The sequence below is a fragment of the Ammodytes marinus genome, assembly GCF_949987685.1.
Source record: "Ammodytes marinus genome assembly, chromosome: 2".
NCBI lineage: Eukaryota > Metazoa > Chordata > Actinopteri > Uranoscopiformes > Ammodytidae > Ammodytes > Ammodytes marinus.
Window position 1 is genome coordinate 18,776,249 of NC_137231.1, and position 23,144 is coordinate 18,799,392.

The window sequence follows — 23,144 nt, forward strand, 5'->3', positions numbered from 1 at the left end:
TTCAGTTTGTCCAGTCTGAAGGAGAGGACTGTTTTCCCCCTGTGAGTCCGCCCCTGCCTGATCACGCCCCGGCTGTGACTGTAATAAGTGACACTGCCTGGTAGGCCGATGTACAGCTCACTCCATCTACAGGACTAGGCTATCTTTCCAAGCAGGAGAGGTGTGGCTATAGATAGTGACGTAGGCATTGTGCGTGCGTGCGTGCAGTGATAAAGCCTTTCCGCTGACGCTCCTCCACCTCCTTTACAGGCATCTCTCTGTCATCCCGGGTGCTTGTGTCCGTAACCGGCCGCGGTGTCTCTGCTTCTTCTTCCTTCTATTCTTGTTCTTCTTAGCCCGTCAGTATGGCAGCGGTCAGGACTCTCAGGAAGCTGTGCCAACAACACCAGCATCAACTCTGTAAACTGCACACGTCCGCCTCGAGGTGAGTACGACCAACAGCTTTGTATTACGATTCTATTGGGATGCGTTTAGGTTTAGTGCCACTACAGAATACACTTTCACGACATGCTTCGGCGCCTTTTCTTCCTCCAAAACGAGTTTTTATCGGTTTGTATGTTCATGTATCTTCGATATATTTCCGTGTTTGTCTCTCTTCTGTAATACTGTGTGGAAATGGATGAGGTCATGCTTTTTATTCCGTGGGTTTATTTGAACATATTGAAGTCAAATATCCGCAGTCGGTCACATTTGTGTTTGCGCCCCTAGCGGTACGCCGGTAACACTGCAGCAGCAGGATGGCTGATGAAATCGATGTGACTGCTTGCACCCGCTTGCACCCTGTGGCCCGAGGAGCTGTAGTCACAGCTGGAGAACGAGGTGTTGGTCTGCACACAAGGGACAGATATGCTTGTGCATTCAGGCTATTATGTACTGGACGATATAAGATCATTTAAAATAGCAGAAATAGTTATATGTCTATTTATTTATTTATTTATATATCTATTCTCTGAGAGGACATACGGTCACACAGATGGCACATTTGAAGCATCTCGTGCAGGTAGTTATTGGAGACGTGCTCAGTGCAGCATGATCGAAATACATGTAATTAACTTATATTGTGCACAAGCCTTAAAGACCCAAACCTCGTGTGGCACATGATCTGAAGCTTCAGAGGCGCAAGATAGATAATTTAAAACCAGTACCATGTCGTGCTATTACTAAATATCACAACATGGGATCAACTTTTTAAGCATTTATGTATTTATTTTCATTAACCTTCAATGGCTTCAAATTATTATACATTGAAATACAGAAAAATGCAACACAAGAAAACCAAAAAGGAAACTTTCCTCTGAGGCGGGTCCCACCTTAACAGGGAGTATTTTAACATTTGAAAAGATAGATTTCCTCCACTCTGTAGACTTGATCTTTACATTGTTGTGAAGTTAAAGGGTAGTTTGCTGCCCTCTACTCTCGACACATTTTCCCCGGGACCTGGTTCACTGGCCCCCTGCTCTCACCCCCATTTTCCCCAAAGATGACACACTTTTCTGAGGGTCAGTTAATCCGAAAAAAAGGGGGCAGTTACATCAGAGTTGATGCCTCATTACTCCTCAGTTATTGGTCCCTGTTTGCTGTTATATAATAACACTGCAAATGATGCAAAACAGAACAAGTCGTGCCAGTTTTTTTCTTTTTCTCATGCAGCGAAAAATGCATTTTTTCTTTGAACCATTGGGGGCGTCTGATACTTGTTGAAAACGCCCATCTCTGGGATTGGATATGTTGTAGCACAGCTCATAAAACTTGTGGTTCTGTCAGGTGCAAACATGATAGGACTATTTATAGTTGATGGTTGATACAGGTTTCTGGTGTCAAAAATTCCTGTTCGGCGACATGTCAGTGTCTGGGAGACTGTGTACATTGCATAATAGGGTTTAGATTATTACTGTACAAATTATAAGATGTACAATCATTAGATTTTTCTTTTTATAAAGTATTTTTTACTTTTATTTGACTTGTGACCATAATCAGTAAGAAATTTCCTATCAAACCTTTGACATTATTTATAACAAACAAGTAAGTTATTAACTGTTTGTCCTCTGACATTTATTTTTATGCCAATCCTCAGGCAGGAGGCGGTGGTCATCTCAGGAAGGAAGCTAGCACGGCAGATTCGGGAGGAGTCCCGGTCCGACGTGGAGAAATGGATTTTAACCGGGCACAGGAGACCCCATCTGAGCGTTGTTCTGGTGGGAGACAACCCAGCCAGTCACTCCTACGTCCTGAACAAGACACGAGCTGCAGCTGATGTTGGTAAGAAAGAAACCCCCACCATTTAAAAAAAAAAAAAAAAAAAAAAAAAAAAAAAAACAGTTCTTGTACGTAGGTGTAACACAATTATCCTACAATATAGTACCAAGAGAATCAACGCTTGCCTGTGTTTATTAAGTTGTTTTCTCATGTCGCCCTCCCACAGGAATCTCCAGTGAAACAATCCTCAAGCCTTCAGACATCTGCGAGGAGGCGTTATTGGACCTGATCTACAAACTCAACACGGACGATCGTGTGGATGGCCTGCTGGTCCAGCTGCCATTGCCAGGTACAACACACGCACACACACTAGATCATTGGAATATAAAAAACGTAACAATGGGTATAGAGAGCCGTGCATCTGTAGAGTGTCTGCTTTGTGTCATGGTATGTGCTGTTGTTGGCAGCCTGTTAACAACAGCATTAGAATAGAGAACTATACCAACCTGCAAACTGTCTGTTATGATTTTTTGCTAATTCTTGAAAGTTAAACGCATAAATGCTCAAATAAATTCGATTAGTGAACTTCTACAAACTAGTCTGCGCTCCCAAAATAGAAGGTTTGAGTGGTTTGTAACTTGTCTTTTTTGTTTTCTAACAGATCACATTGATGAGCGCGTAATCTGTAATGCAGTTGCCCCTACAAAGGACGTGGACGGCTTCCATGTAGTCAACGTAGGCCGCATGTGCCTGGATCAGTCCGCCATGCTTCCTGCCACTCCCTGGGGAGTCATGGAAATGATTAAACGCACAGGTAAGGGGAATATCCACATACAACTTGTTGTGAGGGTGGAAAGTCCAGTTAAACAAACGATGTAAACTAACTATCCGTGTTCCTGCTTGCAGGTATTCCTACTCTTGGGAAGAATGTTGTTGTCGCGGGGCGCTCCAAGAATGTGGGTATGCCCATCGCCATGTTACTGCATACGGATGGTCGCCACGAGAGGCCAGGAGGTAGGTTACTGTCCGTGTGGGTTCAAACTGTGTGTTTTAAAGATGGTCAGTTAGTTGGTATGAATACTGAATGATATCTCCGTTGCAGGCGATGCCACGGTCACAATTTCCCATCGTTACACTCCAAAGGAGCAACTTCGCCAACATACTCAAATCGCCGATATCATTGTGGCTGCTGCAGGTTCGTGCCACTGCTTTGTGTTTTTGTGCAGAGCTGACTATGTCTGAACTTTTAAAATCTTTATCTTTCTTAAGTGATTTTCCCCGTCTAACGACACTGTGTGTTTACTGAACCATCAGGGATTCCTAACCTCATTACGGCTGACATGATCAAAGAGGGAGCAGCAGTAATTGATGTCGGGATAAACAGAGTGGAGGACCCAGTCACTGGAAAGAGCAGACTGGTTGGAGATGTGGATTTTGAAGGTAAACCTCCACAGCCATTAATGTTATGTCTCCTCAGGCATCCTTGGTGTCTCTTGTGTCCGTAACGCCATACTTCTGTCTATATTCAGGCGTGAGGAAGAAGGCTGGCTTTATCACCCCTGTACCTGGAGGTGTGGGACCCATGACTGTGGCAATGCTTATGAAGAACACGGTCAAAGCAGCTAAGAACGTTCTGCTCTATCCCCCGGAGAGGATCCGCATGGCCGCTGCTTCCTAATGGGCCCGAAAGAAAATCCCAGCGACAGTGACACATTCCACGCCTACATTTTTTACCCGGCGCAACCTGACAGCCTCCCTTGCACAGGGACGGGAAAGATGATAGCTTTAACGCCTGCTGACATCTTTGACCTTTCCTAACTTTAAGTCCAGCCATGTTTAGACTGTTACATTCACTCACTCATGCAGCTGTGTGGTTCATGTAACCGGTTACTCATTATTTATCATTTGAAATGCATTTTTCTGTGAAGTTTTAAAGTATCCTATAAGATTGTTTTATTTATTACTACACCAACATAATATTTGAACATGAATGGAAGGCAGGTCATAGTATTTAACGCCAAGCTGGTACGCCGAGCAATTAAGGCATGTCCGTAGTAGTGTTTCTTTCCGTTAGTTTAGCCTTATGAACCAAGAGTAATAATGGCTAACATCATCAGGAACAACTACGTTTATCAATATACAAGCTTTAAAGATTCACAATTGCCTTTGTAAAAACTTTGAAAATAATAAATTTTACAAATATGTTCCCACAATGATGCTTTCTGTGCACACATTTCTGTGTCTCATTTACATTATAAAACAGTAACCATGATTTTATATACCTCCACTCTTTCAGTCTCTTTCCAAATATAACTCCCTATTCCTGTCTTTGCCCTTTAATCCATCCTTTGTGTATTTGGCATGAGAAATGCAACATAACCACCACATATCTCTATGAGCCAATGATCTCTGAGCTAGATATGAACTTCCTGGGTCAAATTTGTTCACATTCTTAAAGTTTTATTCAACACCAAAACGCCTTTGTCAATCCAAACACACACAGACTCATTAGACCCCTATCAAAAAAAGGAAAGGATCCCTACAAGTATATGGTTCCAATTCTTTAACTCATTCATCAACTTTTACACATAATAGAAGCAAGAGACTGGGACAATATACAATGTGTGTTGCAACCTGGTGAGATACCTTGAAACTGGCAAAGGGCTAAAATGTTACCTTTCACACACATAAGACCAGATACTGCCACAGAAAGTCCTTGTACAGTATGTTATCTAATAAGAACGGGTGGTCAACATGGTTCTAATTTCACCTGAGTATAAGTAACTGAGCTGACCCGTTAGATTATGTTTCCTTCCTTTAGTTAGATTTATTGCGAGGCTAATTGGGGGCAACGGCGGGTGATGTTGTTTGTGTGGGTTCACTTACCTTCTAGGGTTTTTCTTTCAAGGTCTGCATGAAACATAATGGATGCAATCTGCTCCACTTAGACTTTTCCAATCATTCCCCGAGTTCCAATCCGCATACTTCCCTACACCAGAAAAAGATTTAGGATGTCCCAATACGTGCACGTCAATTGTAGTATGCTGAAATTACATAAATGTAACTCCACTAACTTCAATAGTAGTTTGGAGTATTCGTCTTTATTCTTGACATTACACATAATGAAAAAAAATCCCCCTTATCTGATTTTTTATTCTCTCCTGTGGCCCTGAAACTCTTCTGTACTTTAGTATGTAGTGTAGTAAAAAGAAAGAGTATGTGATTTGGAATGTTGAACAGCTGAATGTCCTGGTGTGGGCACATTATGATGTATGAGATCCTTTAATTCAAAGATGTATTGTGGGCCTAGACAGGTGAAAGCGACCAGTATTTTAAGGCACTTGGGTTATTGTACTTACTTTGGAACTTACCAATCACTGACCATATTCAAACCGTGCTCATATGTTGGAGAAACTTAAGTAGGAACTAGGAACCTTGATATATTTTCCCGCGACGCAGACGGAAGGACATTTAAGGCGAGCACACTTCCGTCTACTGCAAAACAAAACAGTCGCACATTTTTATAAGCGTCAGTCGGGTTTTCTTGTGGGTTTTTCCGTGTTTGTTTAAGTTTAGTTTCCTCAGTGATGGATTGCAGCAGATCATCTGTCAGGGCAGGAAGAGAGAGAAAAGACGAAAGTAAGAAAAAGAAGAAACGGAGACGATCTTCCTCTTCTTCTTCGTCTTCATCGTCGTCGTCGTCCTCTTCAAGCAGCAGGAGTAGAAGCAGAGACATAAAGTCAAAGAAAGCATCAAACAATAGTCAAGGTTTGGCGCTTTAAAGATTAATTACATTAGCAAGGCATAAAACATCAACGAGAGATTTAACCCATCCTCTTTGTTTTACCCTCAGACGTGAAAACACAGAAAAAGAAGCGAAGAAGAAGCTCCTCTTCTTCGTCGTCCACCTCATCTTCTTCTTCCTCATCAGCGTCATCTTCCTCATCGAGCGATGAAAAGACAAAGAGAAGGAAAAGTAAATCCAAGAAGAAGAAGTCGAAAAAGGCCAAGTTGAAGAAACAGAAGAAAAAGGAGAAGAAGAAGAAACTGAAGTTGAAAAAGAAGGAGAAGAAAAAGAAAAAGAAGGACAAAGCAGAGTTGGTGTTGTTGTTGCCGCTGTGTCCCCTGCCTGGTCCTCCATTGGAGAAACCTCCGTCCTGCCTGGAGATGTGGCCGAGTGATGAGGCAGCGGTGGAGCTCGGACCAGGTGGGACAGACATTACATGACCTCAACAGTGTGTGTTAATGAGCCATGCCATTATAAAGGATCACATATCACCAATCAGGCAAAACAAGTGCTGCAAACTGTTCCTGTTCCAGGCTTCTCAAATAAGAGTATCACCTGGTTTACCCTGTTTTTATATGACAAGTTTAGAACAGTTGGTCACATAAAAAAAAATAGAATTAATTGGCTTCCTATATGTTAGATTATAATTTATATATATATATATATATATATATATATATATATATAGTTTTTTTTTCCTGCAAAATAAGTAAATACATCGTTTTTTTTTAGTAAAATGACCAGACAGTAAAGTCTGTTTTTGGCTCATCTAGTAGAATAAATACCTCACCCCTTTTATGGGAATGGACTTCATTCAGGCATTTGTCTTCAAATCGCCTAAAAAGAATACTCAAATTAGACTGTCTGGCTGCTTTTTTCCACTATAGTCAGACCTCTTTTCATTGTTGGTCATAAATATAATGCACCAAAGGCTGAACATGCACATCATATATACTGTATTCCACTTGGACTTCCTTCTGCAGTAATGACAGATGAGCAGAAGGCCCGGCTCTCCACCAAGAGGCCCATCACCAAAGAAGAGTACGAGGCCCGACAGAGCGTGATCCGCAGGGTGGTGGACCAAGAAACGGGACGTACCAGGTGAGCCAGAGTTGCAGAATGCCTTAAAGAGGCAGTTCACCTTTCTCAATTCAAATGTGATGACGTAGCCGATGAAACTGCATTTATGTCCCATGGCCATGAGTTCAATGTTTTACATCTATCTCTTCCGCTTTTTTTCTTTTGCTGACAATATTTCATTGCACAGGGATCTGACACTAACCTCGGGTTATAAATATTATAATTTCTACAGCTAAGGTGTTTTGTGTGTATTCCTTTCAGACTGGTGAGGGGAGAAGGAGAGATCATAGAGGAGATAGTGACTCGAGAAAAACACAAAGATATCAACAAGGTACAAGATATGGCTTTGATAAATAAATTGGTGATAGAAGCACAGAGTTCTCTAGATTCCTAACGGAATAACTTTCATTCCTCCCACAGAAAGCCACCAAGGCAGACGGGAACACCTTCCAGAAAAAAATGGGAACCAACAGGTAGAAGAGGGCTGGTGAAATCTGAAGAGTGCAGACTCAATACACTGAAATGTTATTGTAATTACAAACAAATTGTCTGTAGTAGTGAAGGCACAGGATTATCAGGACACGTGCAATGAGTTTAATTCAGGTAAAAAAAACATAACTTTGCACTGATTTGCCTTTTTAAATCTATGCCGAGCATAAAGGAGAAATAAAGAGAAGCGAATGAGTTCCTCAGCAACTTGAATGTTTTGACTCAACTGAGATCTGCAAAAGAAAGTTGTCCCTGACAGTAAGCACAGTCGATGTATGTTTACGCTGATGAATGCTTATTGTATCCAGCTTATTTTAATGTACAGTATCCTGTGTGACTTTGCAAACTTTTTACACCAACTCGTAGATGTCTTCTCACACTTTGTTCTTTTTGGTTCTCTGAATAAATCTGACTTAATGACTCCATTCATCTGAATAAGACTTCTCTTATCAACAAGCTGAATCATCAGTCACCATTTTGAGTTTGAAAAAAAGAGGCCAAAATGACTTAGTTGCTCTTTATGTATGTTCTTTATACACTGTACATAAAAACACATGGATAAAATGTAATTATCCAAAACCTACAAGATAGCCACGCTGTACACAGAAAATATTTACCAAGATGTGTATGTGTATATATACAGCCTATGAATGTTAAGTGTTGATGTAACAGTTGTGGCATTCCCTCAACCTGGGAATCAAAGCTTGAGACAGTGGTTGATTGCCTACTGTTGCTGAAATATGTAAAATTTCTACTTTGCACATTTCCTTTAAAGTGAAAACAAGCCAAAGCCTTATAAGAAAATATGTTTCCTATATTCCACACAGTATCCTCTAGTCTACATGAACAGTCCCGTAGCTTCTACATTAAAGTCAATTAGGGAGTGAAAAGCGTTCCTTCCAAGCCCTCGCAACACAACAATGCTCAATCAGAAAAGGGAAAGGACAGGCTTCTGGTAAAGTGTGTCAATAGCAGAATCGAAGTGATTGTCTGCCCAGAGGTGTCCAACCGTCAGACAACCCCACCACTTTGTCTTTACATTCTCTGGATTTGAATATCCTGGTAACTCAGATCTCTTACGGAGGGGATATAATTCAGTAGTTGCCAATTTTGCACGAGTGCTTGTCTCCCAGCATTGTCTGTCCTTTTTTTCAAATGACTTTCAATGTACAAACAATGATTTAATCCACATCTTTGGAGAAAGCTGTATCTATGGCTTCAAGCCATCTCTGAAATGGTCCAAATGCAGAGGGCCGGTATGTTATTTCACCGCCGTTCATCACCAGGAAAGTTCCTGATTAAGGAAGTTATGCAGTAGGTACTTTTGCATTGCGATGTCCACTCAGGGATCTGGATATTAAGTCCGCCTTCATTGATAATGCAAAAAGGGGTGGATATAAATATTAAAAAATTCTCTCAGAAGTATAACAATACCATTCAACAGTGCTGCAAACTGCAAACTACAACCTCCAACGTGACCATTAAGATGAGTCTCTTGAACAAAAACTGAATATAAAAATCTTTATTAAAGTAGGATTTCTTGCAGGACTGTGTTTTTATTTTAGATATGTCAACCTAATGAGGCTACTGTCTGTTGATCTTTGACTCACCCACTATTATACGTTAGTGACATCATGTAGACATCCATGTGCCGGATTGGAAACTACAACAAAAACAAGAGTTAAGACTGGGCCTGTCTGTGCACTGGAGAAACCCCACTGTAATATTTCATAGCATTATCAGGTTTAGTGGCACGTGAGAAATCTATACCTTTTATAATGGACTGTGTACCCTCGAGGCCTGTGTTCAGATTCCCCTCGGTTGTTTAACATCTGTACATTTGTGTGCCTGTTGAACTGATTGTCATTGCACCGTGACATTCTCTCAACACAGTCTGTATGATCGTGTGGTGTATTTAAGTAATATTGCACATTTCCCCTTTTGAGCCCATATTGGTCCGTTGCAGTTAGCTCTGTGCATTCCTATTGGAGGGACAAATAAACATTGTTTGGTGATTAAATCAAAATTATGTTCACACCCATTTCAAATATAAATGGCAAACAGCATAAAGTAAGTCTTAGCTCTGTGTTCCTACTTCTGACAGCATATTGTACAGACTTTACAGTTGGCAGATATTTCGTCCTCTAAAAAGGCGCAGCAGAAACCTTAACCAAAGGAGAATTGTCTATGAGCAACATTCAACGCCTCATTTACAGCTTTGGATAACCAGAGAGAAACCATATTTCAAATGTCCAAAATAGTTCATAACAAACATACGATATATGACAGGAGATAGCAGTTCTGTTGGTACAATTCTGGTGGTGTGCAAGATAAAATAATAAAAATACAATACTGTGCCAGGCAAATAACTCTTTTGAGTCTTGGCTGCTGCAACTGAAGTTTGAAGAAAATTAAAAAAACAAACACAATACAGCTAAAGTAATCTTAAAACACATTTTTGTTCACAAAATCAAAACATTTTAAAATATCTATAATCTTAAATAACAATAATCATCATCGTCATTCAATAAAGTGGTTCCTGAATGAGGTGGTGTTTACCCCCGGAGTAAAGAAGACACTTGAACCTGGTCTTCAGTGGACCAGATACCAGATCTGCACTGGAATATAACAATTATGTACAAGCCTTTTTAAAGCGTTCAACTACATACTTACACAATCTAATCAATTTTTTTTACACAGGAGAAGCTTAACATTTTCTCTCTGTCCATGTACAGCATATCATTCTGTACTGTTTACTTTGGCACATTAACCGTACAGAAGTAGGAGTTTGTCTCCCGTAGCTCAGTCACACGTTACTGGTATAGCAGCACACTACGTTGATGTGGTTTGAATCCCTATGCAAACCCAGCAACAGTGTCAGCCGCAATATTAGTTAAAGGGTAATTTAGCTATTTGCTTCACGTGATATTTGGATGGTTCTCTGCTCAGAGGGACGACAAGAAAACAAGCTAAACTGGACTGTATGCTTTGATGAAACTATTAAGCAATAGTTTGTAAATGCTAGAAGTTTAGAATGATAAAGCTTTTTTCTAGAAAAAATTCTATCAAAGATACATTTTTGTCTGAATGAGTGTTTTTGTTTGCTCACAGCAAGAAAAGAAACACATGCAATCCAGTCTCACATGATTTTCATCTCGGACGTGATTGTTTTCGATAATTACATTAGCTTTTAAAACATTTATGCACAAAGTTGATCTCTACAGGAATGGTTGTGCTTGCAGTGGCCAAAGCAGTCGGGTACAGTGCAGAATCAGCACTGGGACCTGATACAGGCTGCCTTTACCCACTTTGTGTTGTTGCATGGCGGTGCTTGTATGTGTAACAAGCAAAACTGACCTTATATTTGAGACGGGTAAATATCTGGATTCCTACGTTAGAAGCTATGTCTAGTTGTGTGCATGTTCCTATTTAAAGAAGATGCTTTTTGAAATGCCTGTTTTATAATAAATATAACCATAGCCTCTGTCCATACATATCTGTGTTAAGTGTGAGTGGCATTAGTTTTTATAAAGAGTGGTTTGTAGCACCTATTGTTTCTACCAATCTGGTGCAAGCCGACTGTTTTTCACTCTTTGCAATTATGTTTGTCACGAGTCACTTCCTCAGCGCGGCATTATAAAGTCGCTGCCCACGAACGTACTCTCACAAACGTCTTCCTCATCTCATTTGGGGCTGAGAAGGCCTGGTTCCAGTTTGGTGCTGCTGCTGCGGCCCCAGCAGCTGGCTGTGATGCTCATGCTGCGCTGCGCTGCTGCTTGGCTGTGGCTGTGAGTGCTCTCCGGCCGATCATATTCTGACTGGCTCTGTGTGCGTTCCGGTCTGTTGTGGCTGCTGCCGGTCGGGGAGCTGGGGGTTGGCTGGGAGGAGATGGTGCGCAGCAGGTGGTTCCTCTTCCTCAGGAACTCGCTGTTTGCGCCCAGGCCGAAGCTGCCTTTGCGTAGCACCATGCGCGCCGTGCTGGATTTAGCAGGCCGAGAACGGTGGCTGTACTCCAGCTGGGACAAATGAGCCGCATATCCCTCTGTAATGAACTGTTTAAGAGTTTCAGAGCAGAGGCAAGGCTGTCAACTTTAACGAATAGAGATAATTTCCACATGCTGGTGCAGTTAAAGGTAGAATCCGCAATTCTGGAGAATACTTGTTGTCAAAATCACTTTGTCAAAATCAGGGAATATCTCCTCACGATCCGCTACATCTCCATCCTGTGTGTGTGTGTGTGTGTGCTGAGAAAAAAATCTGGCCTTCATACACAGCCCAGGCTCTGTAAACTGGTATAACACTAGATTTCCTTTCAGCACTTCATAATTTCAGAAAGCGAATCGTGAGGAGATGGTTAAACAAAAATGGATTTTGACAACAAGCATTCTCCAGAATGGCTGAATCCATCTTTTATTTATTTTTGTCATTATTCAGTTACATGAGTTGTTTAAATGGTAAAATAAGCTCTATTAGGGTTTGGGTATTTCTGATATTATGCATTAGAAGATACCTGGCACTGGTGCTGCAACTTCTTGGAGGCTCTACCGACGATATACATTTGGGAGGGAGGGATGCCAATGGCGGTGTAGACAGAAATGTCCTTGGTTGATCCGTAACCAGCAAAAATCTTGATGTGAGCCTGGAAATAGTCAAATGAACAAGAGCACTATTTGGTACTGTGTTGTTTATGTTTTCACCTCTTTAAAGGTTTTGCTTAGTTTGCTTAACATATTTCCTTACATGTAATTATTAGTATTGAATAATTACATTATCATCAATCAAAACCAAATCATTTTGAGGCACCTGGAACCAAATGTAAGACTAGAATATGTTATTAGTAAACAAAACTATGGACCCTGTTGCTGTAAAGAATGAAACAGTAACTTTTAAGTTGGTTTACTAACTTCAAACAGTGTTCTAGGGATCCAATTTTCTTGTGAGGAAAGTTTGTTTATTCAGTTATGAGAATATATATTAGAAAATTGTTCCTTCTCTGACACACCCAAAGTTACAGAGTGCACCTTTAAGTATATTCCTTATTCTTTACACAAAGATCGACAACTACTGTGCTGTAATGTAAAAAAAGCCCCCTCTCCCAATCCTCCCTTCCTCCCAGTCTGACCTCTGTCAGGGTCTTGAGGAAGTTGGCTTTGTGTCTGAGTGGGTCGTGGACTAGGCCGTCACAGAAGGAGACAATGCCGTGAGGGAAGTTGTGCTGAGACAACCAAGCCACCACCCGCTGCTTCTGCATGTCAGGTCGTCCCGTCACGTAGATGATCAAATAGCCTAAATCCTGCCAGTGCCTGCAATGAGACACAAGAAAACAGAACTAAGACTTGAATAACAACTTTTCAATCTGAGACAGAGAGAGTCTTGTTTCAATCCCAAAGGAACCAGGAGAAGAAAAGCAGCTAGGCTACCTGACAACGTCCACGGCTCCTGCCCGCACTTTAGGATCACTGCCCATGATTGACACACTGGCAGCAAATGAGCCGTCAATGCTGAACACCACGAACTCCGTGCCACGTGGAATAACTGTCAGGTAGCTGTCTGCAAACGTGTGGTCACCCCTGAAAAATTAAAAAAGAACAAGAGTGTAAGTAAATGGAGAAATAAAATAGTGACCTTTCAAACCAAATATAAACCAGGCTTCCTGATGAAAAGCACGCAAACCTTGAATAATTGAACACACAAAGACATTCTGTCGGGGTTTTCCATGTAGGCCTTTTCAGGTGCAGGTCGGCAACTGTGTTTTAATATAACTTCCAACATATACACATACAGTATATACATGCATACACGATAAGTACAAGTTGGAAAGACAGAACTTCTTATCACTTCTTAATCCAATCAAACAGGGATCACAATACACTCAGGACAGACAATAGTGGAGGTAAAACATTAACCCAAAAGTACCTGGAATGAATAAAGAAATAATTTTACAGAACAATAACACCATCGATATGTCATACAGAGCAGCAATTAACTCGTATTTGAAATGAGTAATACTGAGAATAGCCTTTATACAGTATTTTAGATGTTTTATGTGCTGGTTTGTCAATCATTTAATGGATTTTATATAAATTTACAAATAATTAACTAGGAATATGAGGGTTTGGTGCCTCTCCACTTCAATGTTAGAATATGGTATTTGCCCATAATTACAACTATTGATTTATGTGGGTAAACTCAAAAACTGGGACACTATCAATCATTAAATATAACCAGATGTGGATGTCACTGGGACACTTGTATAGAACAGAGCCGTTGTTTACGCTACTAGTAAGGCCGGCGGGTTTCCCTACAATGACAAGTCAAAACGTCTGCTGTGAAAACGGACCTACAGAGAAAAGCTCAAACCAGTCTCACCTGACGACCATTTTGATTGGGTAGACTCCGATGCCCAGGCGTTTGTCCTCTGGGATGACAAAGGACACACGGCCGCTGCTGTTGGTCACCTCTGTGCTGAAGTACACCCACTCTCCTGACGGAGGCTGGGTCATGATGTGGAGGTCGACCTGCGCAGGATTGAACAAAACAACAACCCTTGAGCACAAATGACATCATAGTCAGGCGTGCCGTTTGTGATGATGACATGAGAGATGAGGTCACCTTCTCCGCTGCCAAAGTGACCATGTCCAGGGGGCCGTACATGAAGCGACCTGTCACCACCTGCTGGGAGTCTTCTGTGAACACTGCGTCATTCACACGGTGGTTGGCAGTCACGTTCTGTCAAAGGAGGCGAAAGAAAGATGGTGTTTGGTGTTTTGTGCCCCCAACGGAGCCTTCATGGCAGCGCTGGTTAAGGTTAAGGTAGGGTTAAGGTTAGGGGATAGGGACTTCTAGGCAGCGCTGGTTAAGGTTAAGGTAGGGATAAGGTTAGGGGATAGGGACTTCTAGGCAACGCTGCCTTGAAGGCTCCGTTGGGGGTACAAAACACCATCGAGCAAGAACGATATGTTATAATGTAGTTTTATCCATGCTTTTAAAAACACATCAATGCTGAGTTACTTCTTGATTTGATGAAAAACATTTTTTTAAAGGTACACTATGCAGTTTCAGGTGAGGGAGTTCTGTTTACATTTGCAGAGCCTGCAGTTAGTTTAAAAAACATATTTTCTCTACATTGTATTCCAAGTATAAAATTATTCTATCATCATAAATATAACCAGGAACCAAACACAAGACTAGAATATGTTTGTAAACAAAACTGTGGGCCCTGCTGCTGTAAACAACCACAGTGAAATAGGAACTTTTCAGGTAGCTTTCTAACTTCAAACAGTGTTCCAGGGATATCATTTTCCTGTGAGAAAAGTGTGTTTATTCAGTTATGATAATATACCTTAGAAAATGTTTCACTTCTCTGACACACCAAAAATTACATTTGTGCACCTTTAATATAATGTTTATTGGCATTTTTTCATGCTATATTAACCAATATGTAGAGCCAGATAGGAAACGGGGTAGAAGGGGGGAAAGGGTGCAGCAAAGGGTCCAGGCCGGAGTTTAAACACAGGACAACAAGGACCTGAGCCACCGGGGTGACTTGATTAAATATGATTTGATGGATGACAGACAAGAGTCAGACAAGTCCAAGAGAAGGGAACACATTCAGGATGTTGTCCCATTACTGATTTTGTCGATCCGATACCTACCCTGATCTTCACGTGAGTCCTCCTACGGATCCACTTCTCTCTAGGTTTGGAGGGGGTGAATTCAGAAACCTCTTTACCGTCCAGCTCCAGGATGCTAGAGTTCTCGTGCCTCATGACCTGCAGGAGACATGTCATGGACTCATCCTTAGTCTTCTCTGAATAGGACTAACAGCCACCGCCGGCCTGGTCACATATTAACAAGCCATAAAATGGTGGCAGGTATTTTTTTATGTGGACTCACCTGTCTCAGGAGAAAAGACACAACATCCGTGGACTCCCAGTATGACGCGTGGAAGAGGTGCGGTAAAGCCACTGTGGGGAACGCAGTCAGAGCGTCGGGGCAGTACAGGGCAAAGTCCAGACGCTTTGTGCCCCACCAACGTGCTGCAACTACAATTGATGGATGGGAGTGAATAGGGAGCAGAGATATGCAAGTTGAAACTGAAAAGAATCAGTGTTTCGCCACGTAAAGCTGCAGCACCCATGAAGCTAAAGCAAAAAGACGGTTTCAATGTCCCATTTTACAATAATCAAAGATCCCAGCAGTTCGTCAGCTAAAAGAAAGATCTAAAATCAGGAGTATAGAATTATTATTTCCTCGAAAAAAACAAGTGCTGACATTCAAGTGCAGAATAAAGAGAGAGATAGTTAGAACTGATACATGATTATATGGTCAATTGAAAATGGTTATTCATGTTAGTATGGCTGTGGAAAAAAGATTATGGATTTGGAAAGAAGAGGCAAGGGTCCCGATTAACACAATATCTCCCACAAATTGAAGTAATTGCCCAGATCCTTCAATTTCGTAGAAAAAAGGAAGGGGGAAAAAGGCTTTTTGGAAGAGGAGCATTGAGTTTTTTTAGGATTTTGACACAGTATAGAGCAGGACACAGAAAATAACTGTATCCTAATGTTGATTTCACAAGTCAACATTATCCCTGAGAAATATACCTTGGTCCACTTCAGCCTGGGAGTCCAGTGAGACCAGATCAGATATAGCACAGTCCAGCCCGGCTGACAGGCACATCCCGTACTGGCAAAAGGGACCTAGACCTTCGCTAGTCTCTGCCCAACTGTCCAGCTCTGGCACTGAAACCGAATCAGGAGACCCTGAAGCCTGGACGGCCGCCTTTGCTGCTTTCTTGCGGGACTTAGGAGGACTTTTCAGGAAGAACTTGTTTTGCGTCGATAGGGCGAGTTGGGACAAAAGGCTCAACTTTTTGGATTGCTCAATTTGGATTGATTCAGCTATAAGGGGGGGGGGACAAAGATGAAGAACCCATATGAGAAATGGATGCATGTTGGTATGTGACAATTTGTCACAGTTTAAACAGTTTGGAGAGTGATGTTGGGATTCTTTCAGTGTCAGGAACCAGCCTAAAACAGAACTGTGAATGTCAAATTGTTAGTACAGTTAGAGTTAAGGCAATAGGGCAGGGTGATGCAGGTCAATATCATCTGATTATTTGGTGTCACCTAAGAAAAAAAAAAAATCATATTTATTTTAATCAGCATCTCCGGTGTTGTGCTGTAACGACCATGTGCAGAACAATAACGCAAGGTACAAGGAAATGCTCTGACAACAGTGAAATATAGTGTGGAGGGTCTGGCAATCTCACATAGAACACAACAGAATACTGCTCATCTTGGCAAACATTGTACAAGTGTGAGTGGACAATGTGGGAATGGTTGAGGGGGACAGGTGTCCACATGCATTTGCAGCATTAGATAAATGCAGCACTGGATCATTGCATTTACAATCAGACAGTGGATAAGAGTAAGACAGACAGTGAAAAGTGTCGCTACACTTCAGGACTCTGGCCAAGACACTGCACGGTGGTCTGGTTACAATGTTGGTTGTTATGTCTGGCTGAGCAATAGTAAGAAAAAGGAGCGGGGTCTATCTGGCTGACCACAGTGGGTGGGCGAGGTGTGTGTAGTGTCAGAGTATATGGGGTTGAGAAAGAGAGAGAGAGAGAAAGAGAGAGGGAGAGAGAGAGAAGTTAGACTGAAAGAAAGAGAGAAGAGAAAGGGAGAATATCTAGACACGTGTTTGTATGAGTGGAAGGAAGAGAGAAAGAGGCTCGTTGGCATTGGAAACACTTACTGTTGGCTATGTTGGTGGCAGTGTAACTGTCTGCCATTCCTGAGACCTGGCTGGCAATGCTGACCTCACTGGCCCTCCGCTGGGCCCGGGAGAGGGGGCCCGTTACAGGGGATGAGGGGTACGAACTGTCCATGAAGACACCACCATGAGACTGAACAACATCCGCTATTGAGCCGAAACAAGGAGATCCAATTAGACAGAGACACAGGTAAGGGGGAACTCACAGTAATGAGAGGGGGGAGTAGGCGGATGTAGGATATGGAGGCAGTATAGAAATGTGACGGCAGGCACCATGGTTTCAGAAGACATGTGAAACCAAAAGGCGGCCTCTGTGCGACCGCGGTCAGATTTCTGTTACCGACCAAGGGGGGTGACACGACTACATAAAACACAAAAATCACAAATGTCCACATCTGTTACAGTGTTAGTACCTCTTATGCTGGTGAGTTTTATAGCAAAGCACTATCATGTCTTTGCAGACACAATGAAATGTCGCAGTAGATTTGATAAAATTAGATGACCTCTGACTACTATCACAGGGAGAACCACAGGGAACAGTATCATTAGGATGTACAGTATATAGAACTCCACGTACAGTTCACTGTGCAGACACAACATCACAAGTAGCACATTCTTCACATCAAAACTTCTCTGAAACTAAGACAACAGTAGGAATACCCTCGTCGACATTAATATGCTATAACTTATATTATGAAAATGACGCACACACAAAAACAAACACACACACATAATAAAAAACAGAAATGAATGTGACACGTACTGTATATGAGATGGTGGCAGCAAACCACAACAGAATATGAGATTTTGATTACAATTTCCAAAGTATTTCAATCGAAGGTTGGAAGAATTTAGAATTATTTCTATTATATAATATAAATCCTAATTAAGATTTGAATGAGGAAATTTGGATAAATGCTACATGGAAAGGTGTGTAAGCAGCATATATACTGGTCTAACAGTTCATTTTGATCGGGATTTATCAAAAACAGGACTGCAGCTGTACACTCTTGAAACACCAGCGATGGGAATACTTAGGAAAGGACACAGGGTGGGTATTATATAAATGTGAGCATCTTGGATGTGACAGCAAGAAATGTGGACAAAAAGACAGAAGAAACACAGTGACCGGGGGTGAGGACGGATGCAGGTGAATGGGAGAGGCTACACACACTCCATAGTGGCGGGTGTGGCTTTGAGGGAGCCTTCCTGCCAGTTAAGCACAGGCACAGGGATGAAGGTCTCACTGATGGTCTCCTGACAGCGAAAGGACAGGGGAGGCCCACTGTCAAGTAGCAGCTGAGCGTTGCTCTGGACTGTCTCCACTACAGAGGGGAGTGGAGGGGTGGAGGTGGGGGGAAGTAGAAGGTAGAGAGCCACGTACGCATATATGGGGACAGGAGGCAGAGAGAGGAGGAAAGAAAGAAAGAAGACACAAAAACATGTGAAGCAAGAACAACTGAACATGGGACAAGAAAAGCAGAGTCAAGTCCCTTAGTCGAGCCCACGTCATATACCGTCAATTAACTTTAACCGAAGATTTTTGAAATGCCCCGAAATCTGCTACTCTTTGCACATTCTTAACGTTAACATATTATTTTCAATTTGTCTTAAAAAACTTAAGCAGAACTAAAAACTTAGTTAGGCAGCAAGGCAGACCTGGGGTTATTGAGCAGCAGCTCATTTGATGAACGCTTTCAGGGCACATCAAAACCCTAGCCTGTCCTGAAGAAATACTCTCATGCTTGTACAGCTTTTTAACCCCTAATGCCACTCTCTAATAAGACCCCTGCTCCTAATGTAATGGTGAAGTCCGAACAGAAACCGACAGCAGGACTATGAGCACATTTAGATGAATTGATTGCTTCACAAAAGACGTTGAAGTACAAACAGTAGAAAAATGCTTCATTTTTCTTCAAACAATGTTAACTGTGTGTAAACAGGGAAACGGGAAAACAGGACAGTGGGTTACAATCAGTGTCAGCTGATTTGTGTCTGTTGTGCATGTGAATACAAGCCTTACCTACACAAAGAATTAGTCTAAACAGTAATTCCTGATTTGGATACTTGGATTGATATTAGTGAGGCTTTTTATACATATTCATCAGTGCAATGAGGTCTCACCCAGTAGCGCAGAGTTTCCATCCCCCAGGGGAAAGCGTTGGTAACGGGGCACGTTGAAGGGAGGCAGGAGGTGAAACTTCCTCTCCAGCAGCGGCTCCAGGCGGGAGGCTGAGGGGTCGGCTGGATGGAACAGGTTATAAACCTGCTGACAGGCAGGCCGCAGCATGGCCACTAGGGGGAGAAATACAACCAAAGACATGAGGAAGGAGTCTATGGAACCCTTCCCTCAGAATCGAACTTATATATAAACAAAAGCTTTGTTTAGAAATCTTCTCTTTAAAAACTAATTGAGTTTACTTGATTTTAAGGTCACTGCATGTAAAATTAACGTTTGCATAATGAAGAAGGATTTTGAAGATGTTATGCCCTGTGCCAGTACATCTTCACCCAAGGTTGACCCATTTGCATTTTTTTTTTAAACTCTTTTATAATATTTAATTTGCTATAATTAATGACATTGGGCATCATTGATTCCATTAGAACAAGCTTTGCATTTCCCCTGTCTGAATAAGCTTACCATCCAGCATTGGAATGACAGTCTTTCTCAGTGCGAGCACCAAGCCCAGAGGGGAGCCAAACAGGAAAAAGTCAGACACCTCAAAGTCAAACTTCCCCAGGGAGCTTCCGTCCAGCATCGTGCTGCTGCTCGACCTGCGCGAGGCTCCGTCGCTCCGCAAGACACTGGAGTGTAAGCTGCAAAGGACAGCACAAAGTCAATTCCACTTGGGGGAACTAAAAATACAACCGCACTGACACATTAAAACAAAGACTAAGCTTTTTTTTTTTTAAATAACAAAATCCTCCCAGGTAAGGATTTTGTGTCATGCTACAGTCAACACACCTGGTCAGGAAGGCCTGGTGTTGTTTTATTGTGTCTAGTTCGTAGGTGGACGAGTCACTTCTCTTGCGTGGCAGTGACCTCCTGGTGTCGTCCCCTGCGCTGACACGAGGGATGTCGATGTTGCTTCGGCTGAGGTGGCGGCTGCCCTCCAGGGTCGGAGAGGCTGAACCGTGACCACAGTTGACAATGATGCCAGGAGAGAGGAGGTCCTGGTCCTGCACGGGTGATACAGCAAAACATTTGTTGTAGAAACATACAGCTTGTTAGAAAAAGACTCCATATATTTTCAATATGATGGAGAAAAAGGGCTTGAATTATAGATGAGGGGCATATTTCCAGAAGGAAGGTTAACACATTTCTCAAAAGAGATTAAAGTAGTAAACCATCTGTTGGTCCTTTTATAAAGTGTTCAGACATATATTTGGCGTATTATTTCATTACCCTGAATGATTTGTTGCTTACCTGGACACTGATGACGCTGCCCCTGCGACTGCTGTTCTGGCTTTCATTAACCGTCTGATTGCTACTGCACAGTGCATCAAATCCCAAGATTCCTCCAACACAGTCCCCAATGAGGCATACCTAAAGAGTTCAACGGTTAGATATAAAATTAAAGGTGCAGTGTGTAATGAAGGTGTATTTAGGCGGCATCTATTCTAGTGGTGACAAATCTAGATTGCATTTTTATTTAGAATGATTTGTAGCTTTTACAGAAGCTACGGTACAAAAGATGGCCTTATCCACCATTGACTTGAGTCTTTCTACAATATTAAGTGATAAAGAGAAGATGTATTTAATCATTCATTCTATAGTATTTATTATTCCTCTTCCAACAGGACACCCACTTTATATAAAAACGCTTGTTTTTCTGTTCTGTGCTACTGTAGAAACATGGCGGTGCAACAATGTTGGCTCGCCCTGCTTCTATGTAGATGTAATACGCTCATTCTGAGGTAATAAATCATTTTTTAAATAATTTTTTAATTTTTTAAATGTGACATTTTTTGACGTGCCAGGTTTACCTAAAACATCTACATACAGTATAAACCTTCTCCAGAAAAAAAAGTAGTATCTGAGAAATTGACAGCACTGATGACTAACTAACTGACCTGGCCGGAGAAGGCTGCACCGCCCAGAGACTTTACGAAGTCTGTGTACACCTGGTTGGCTCTGACGATCACAGTAGCCATGGCCTCCTGGTACTGTGGACTGGAGGTGGCCAGGAGGGGGAGGGCTGCCAGGGGGATGTGGTCCTGGCTGCTGGACAGACAACCCTCATCGTAGCTGTATGGGCTCAGGCTATGCAAAATAAGTAAATAAACAAAAAGAAAGAGGAAGTTATGAATATATATATCACCGATTAAAGCTGTCTACAGAATACTGTAAAGAAATAAACACAGGAAATGGGTGGTCAGGAGGATTTGCACCTGGACCTTTTTCATCAAAAAGCAAACAGCGCTCACAGTCAATACACAGCAACATTTGCAACAATTATCCACAATGCTGGCAGCATGCATACAGAATGTGCATGTCCTCTTACTTGGATACCAGGGAGAAGGCTTCGGCACAGATGGCAGGGCAGGGCACCAAGCGGATGGCGATGCGTCCCAGTGCAGCGGGGTAGTGAACACGCATGACCGTTTCAAAAGCCGTACTGATGGTGTTGACGTCGGCCTGCTTGCTGTTCTGGTCTCCTCCGCCCGTGTCTAGGATGTTCCCCCCGTGCAGAACCAATATCAGCACGTGGATTTTGGAAGGCTGCAGGTGCTGGGTGGAGTTCTCCTGAGAACAGAACATTAAAAAGGTGATGGATGTGAGATGTATCCTACAATGTTAACAATAAATGATACTATATCTATAAATCTCAGTATGACCAAAGACGACATGCTTACTGACTGAGTAGAAACAAATCACAGATGAACAATAATCCTTTAGCTAGTATTGTGCATCTGATAATTAGTACTATTTTGTCAGCTATGTGAGTAACATTTGTGTCCGTCTTTTCAAACATGGAACCAGACAACAAAATGTTTTTGCACACTTCTCTTCATAACCAGAAATGGATGGAGAGGCCATGAAGGGGAAACAGGATAGATCCAACCTGCCCTTCACCTGGATAACTATTTAACTAGCAGCAAACAGCCACAACAATCATTTGCACTTTTTTTTCTCACACAAAACTTCACATTTTCGACTAAGCACTATATGTACACTCAACGCCACAGCTGCAAACTACACATGAGTTGAACAGAGGGTGGTGAGGTTGAGGAGTAAACACAGGTTTTTTGGGGTTTTGATGCAATGGCGGGAAAGGCAGGGGGCAGTAAGTACTGGGTTTTTGGTTCAGGGGGATCGGGGGTCTCTGTGGAGCTACTGCAGCCCACGATGCACGGGGGCCAAAGTGTTTACTTACTGACTGGTGCCTTGTTACCATGATGGTGGGAATGGGAGAGCTATCGGCTTTACCTCTAAGAGAGTCACGCATCTGAACAGAGGGGACAGAGATGCTTAGGGACAGACAGCCTTTCTCTTATCTTCCAAACTGATGCAAATGACTATTTTAAATTAAATCTAAAGCTTCTGGTTCCTGAAGGGCGTTTCCTGTAGATGGTTTCTTCAGACATATGAATTTCAGACATACTGTAGTTCTGCATTAGAGGCGCCAGTTTGTGTTTTTCTCATTGTCAAGACACACACGTACCTCGTCTAGTCTTTCCTCGCTGTTGGCTCTTTTATAATCCACGCTCATTTCCTGTAACAGCTCACCTGCAAACACATGCACATATTTAACATCAAGTACTCAGGTGGCTTGATTTTCCATGATGAAGTGCTGCCGATCCCCATCAT

General features: G+C 42.1%; 3 protein-coding genes across 4 annotated transcripts in view; 2 read left to right on the forward strand and 1 right to left on the reverse strand.

The window, feature by feature from the left end:
- Positions 1-252: 252 nt before the first annotated feature.
- Positions 253-4,403, forward strand: mthfd2 (methylenetetrahydrofolate dehydrogenase (NADP+ dependent) 2, methenyltetrahydrofolate cyclohydrolase). The gene is made up of 8 exons (XM_080038928.1): positions 253-424; positions 2,075-2,259; positions 2,423-2,545; positions 2,858-3,010; positions 3,103-3,210; positions 3,299-3,391; positions 3,511-3,636; positions 3,726-4,403. The coding sequence occupies exons 1-8, from the start codon at positions 345-347 to the stop codon at positions 3,872-3,874; spliced, it is 1,017 nt and encodes a 338-aa protein (XP_079895054.1). The 5' UTR covers positions 253-344; the 3' UTR covers positions 3,875-4,403.
- A 1,294-nt stretch (positions 4,404-5,697) lies between these two features.
- arl6ip4 (ADP-ribosylation factor-like 6 interacting protein 4) lies at positions 5,698-7,977 on the forward strand. Its single transcript, XM_080040339.1, has 5 exons — positions 5,698-5,964; positions 6,050-6,403; positions 6,967-7,084; positions 7,325-7,394; positions 7,484-7,977. The coding sequence occupies exons 1-5, from the start codon at positions 5,784-5,786 to the stop codon at positions 7,538-7,540; spliced, it is 780 nt and encodes a 259-aa protein (XP_079896465.1). The 5' UTR covers positions 5,698-5,783; the 3' UTR covers positions 7,541-7,977.
- Positions 7,978-9,059: 1,082 nt separating this feature from the next.
- LOC307267511 (membrane-associated phosphatidylinositol transfer protein 2-like) overlaps positions 9,060-23,144 on the reverse strand; it is a 42,376-nt gene continuing 28,291 nt past the window's right edge. The window contains exons 9-25 of one of the 2 annotated variants that reach the window (XM_080049844.1): positions 22,999-23,063; positions 21,838-22,079; positions 21,407-21,596; positions 20,760-20,879; positions 20,298-20,512; positions 19,974-20,149; positions 19,457-19,627; positions 17,315-17,479; positions 16,159-16,455; positions 15,449-15,597; positions 15,208-15,324; positions 14,165-14,281; positions 13,922-14,070; positions 12,973-13,122; positions 12,675-12,855; positions 12,063-12,191; positions 9,060-11,604 (exon numbers count right to left, since the gene is read on the reverse strand). In XM_080049844.1, the coding sequence (XP_079905970.1) occupies positions 11,236-11,604; positions 12,063-12,191; positions 12,675-12,855; positions 12,973-13,122; positions 13,922-14,070; positions 14,165-14,281; positions 15,208-15,324; positions 15,449-15,597; positions 16,159-16,455; positions 17,315-17,479; positions 19,457-19,627; positions 19,974-20,149; positions 20,298-20,512; positions 20,760-20,879; positions 21,407-21,596; positions 21,838-22,079; positions 22,999-23,063 (3,002 nt within the window). In that variant the 3' untranslated portion in view covers positions 9,060-11,235. The remainder of the gene's footprint in view (positions 11,605-12,062; positions 12,192-12,674; positions 12,856-12,972; positions 13,123-13,921; positions 14,071-14,164; positions 14,282-15,207; positions 15,325-15,448; positions 15,598-16,158; positions 16,456-17,314; positions 17,480-19,456; positions 19,628-19,973; positions 20,150-20,297; positions 20,513-20,759; positions 20,880-21,406; positions 21,597-21,837; positions 22,080-22,998; positions 23,064-23,144) is intronic. The other variant, XM_080049845.1, reaches the window with a different exon arrangement.

What these genes read in the sequence shown, in the direction of transcription:
- arl6ip4 (XM_080040339.1), top strand. Translation starts at nt 5,784, where the DNA reads ATGGATTGCAGCAGATCATCTGTCAGGGCAGGAAGAGAGAGAAAAGAC. An exon ending in AGCGGTGGAGCTCGGACCAG is followed by an intron (nt 6,404 to 6,966) that starts GTGGGACAGACA and finishes TTCCTTCTGCAG; the next exon opens with TAATGACAGATGAGCAGAAG. An exon ending in AACACAAAGATATCAACAAG is followed by an intron (nt 7,395 to 7,483) that starts GTACAAGATATG and finishes TTCCTCCCACAG; the next exon opens with AAAGCCACCAAGGCAGACGG.
- mthfd2 (XM_080038928.1), top strand. Translation starts at nt 345, where the DNA reads ATGGCAGCGGTCAGGACTCTCAGGAAGCTGTGCCAACAACACCAGCAT. An exon ending in GGAAATGATTAAACGCACAG is followed by an intron (nt 3,011 to 3,102) that starts GTAAGGGGAATA and finishes TCCTGCTTGCAG; the next exon opens with GTATTCCTACTCTTGGGAAG. An exon ending in TCGCCACGAGAGGCCAGGAG is followed by an intron (nt 3,211 to 3,298) that starts GTAGGTTACTGT and finishes TCTCCGTTGCAG; the next exon opens with GCGATGCCACGGTCACAATT.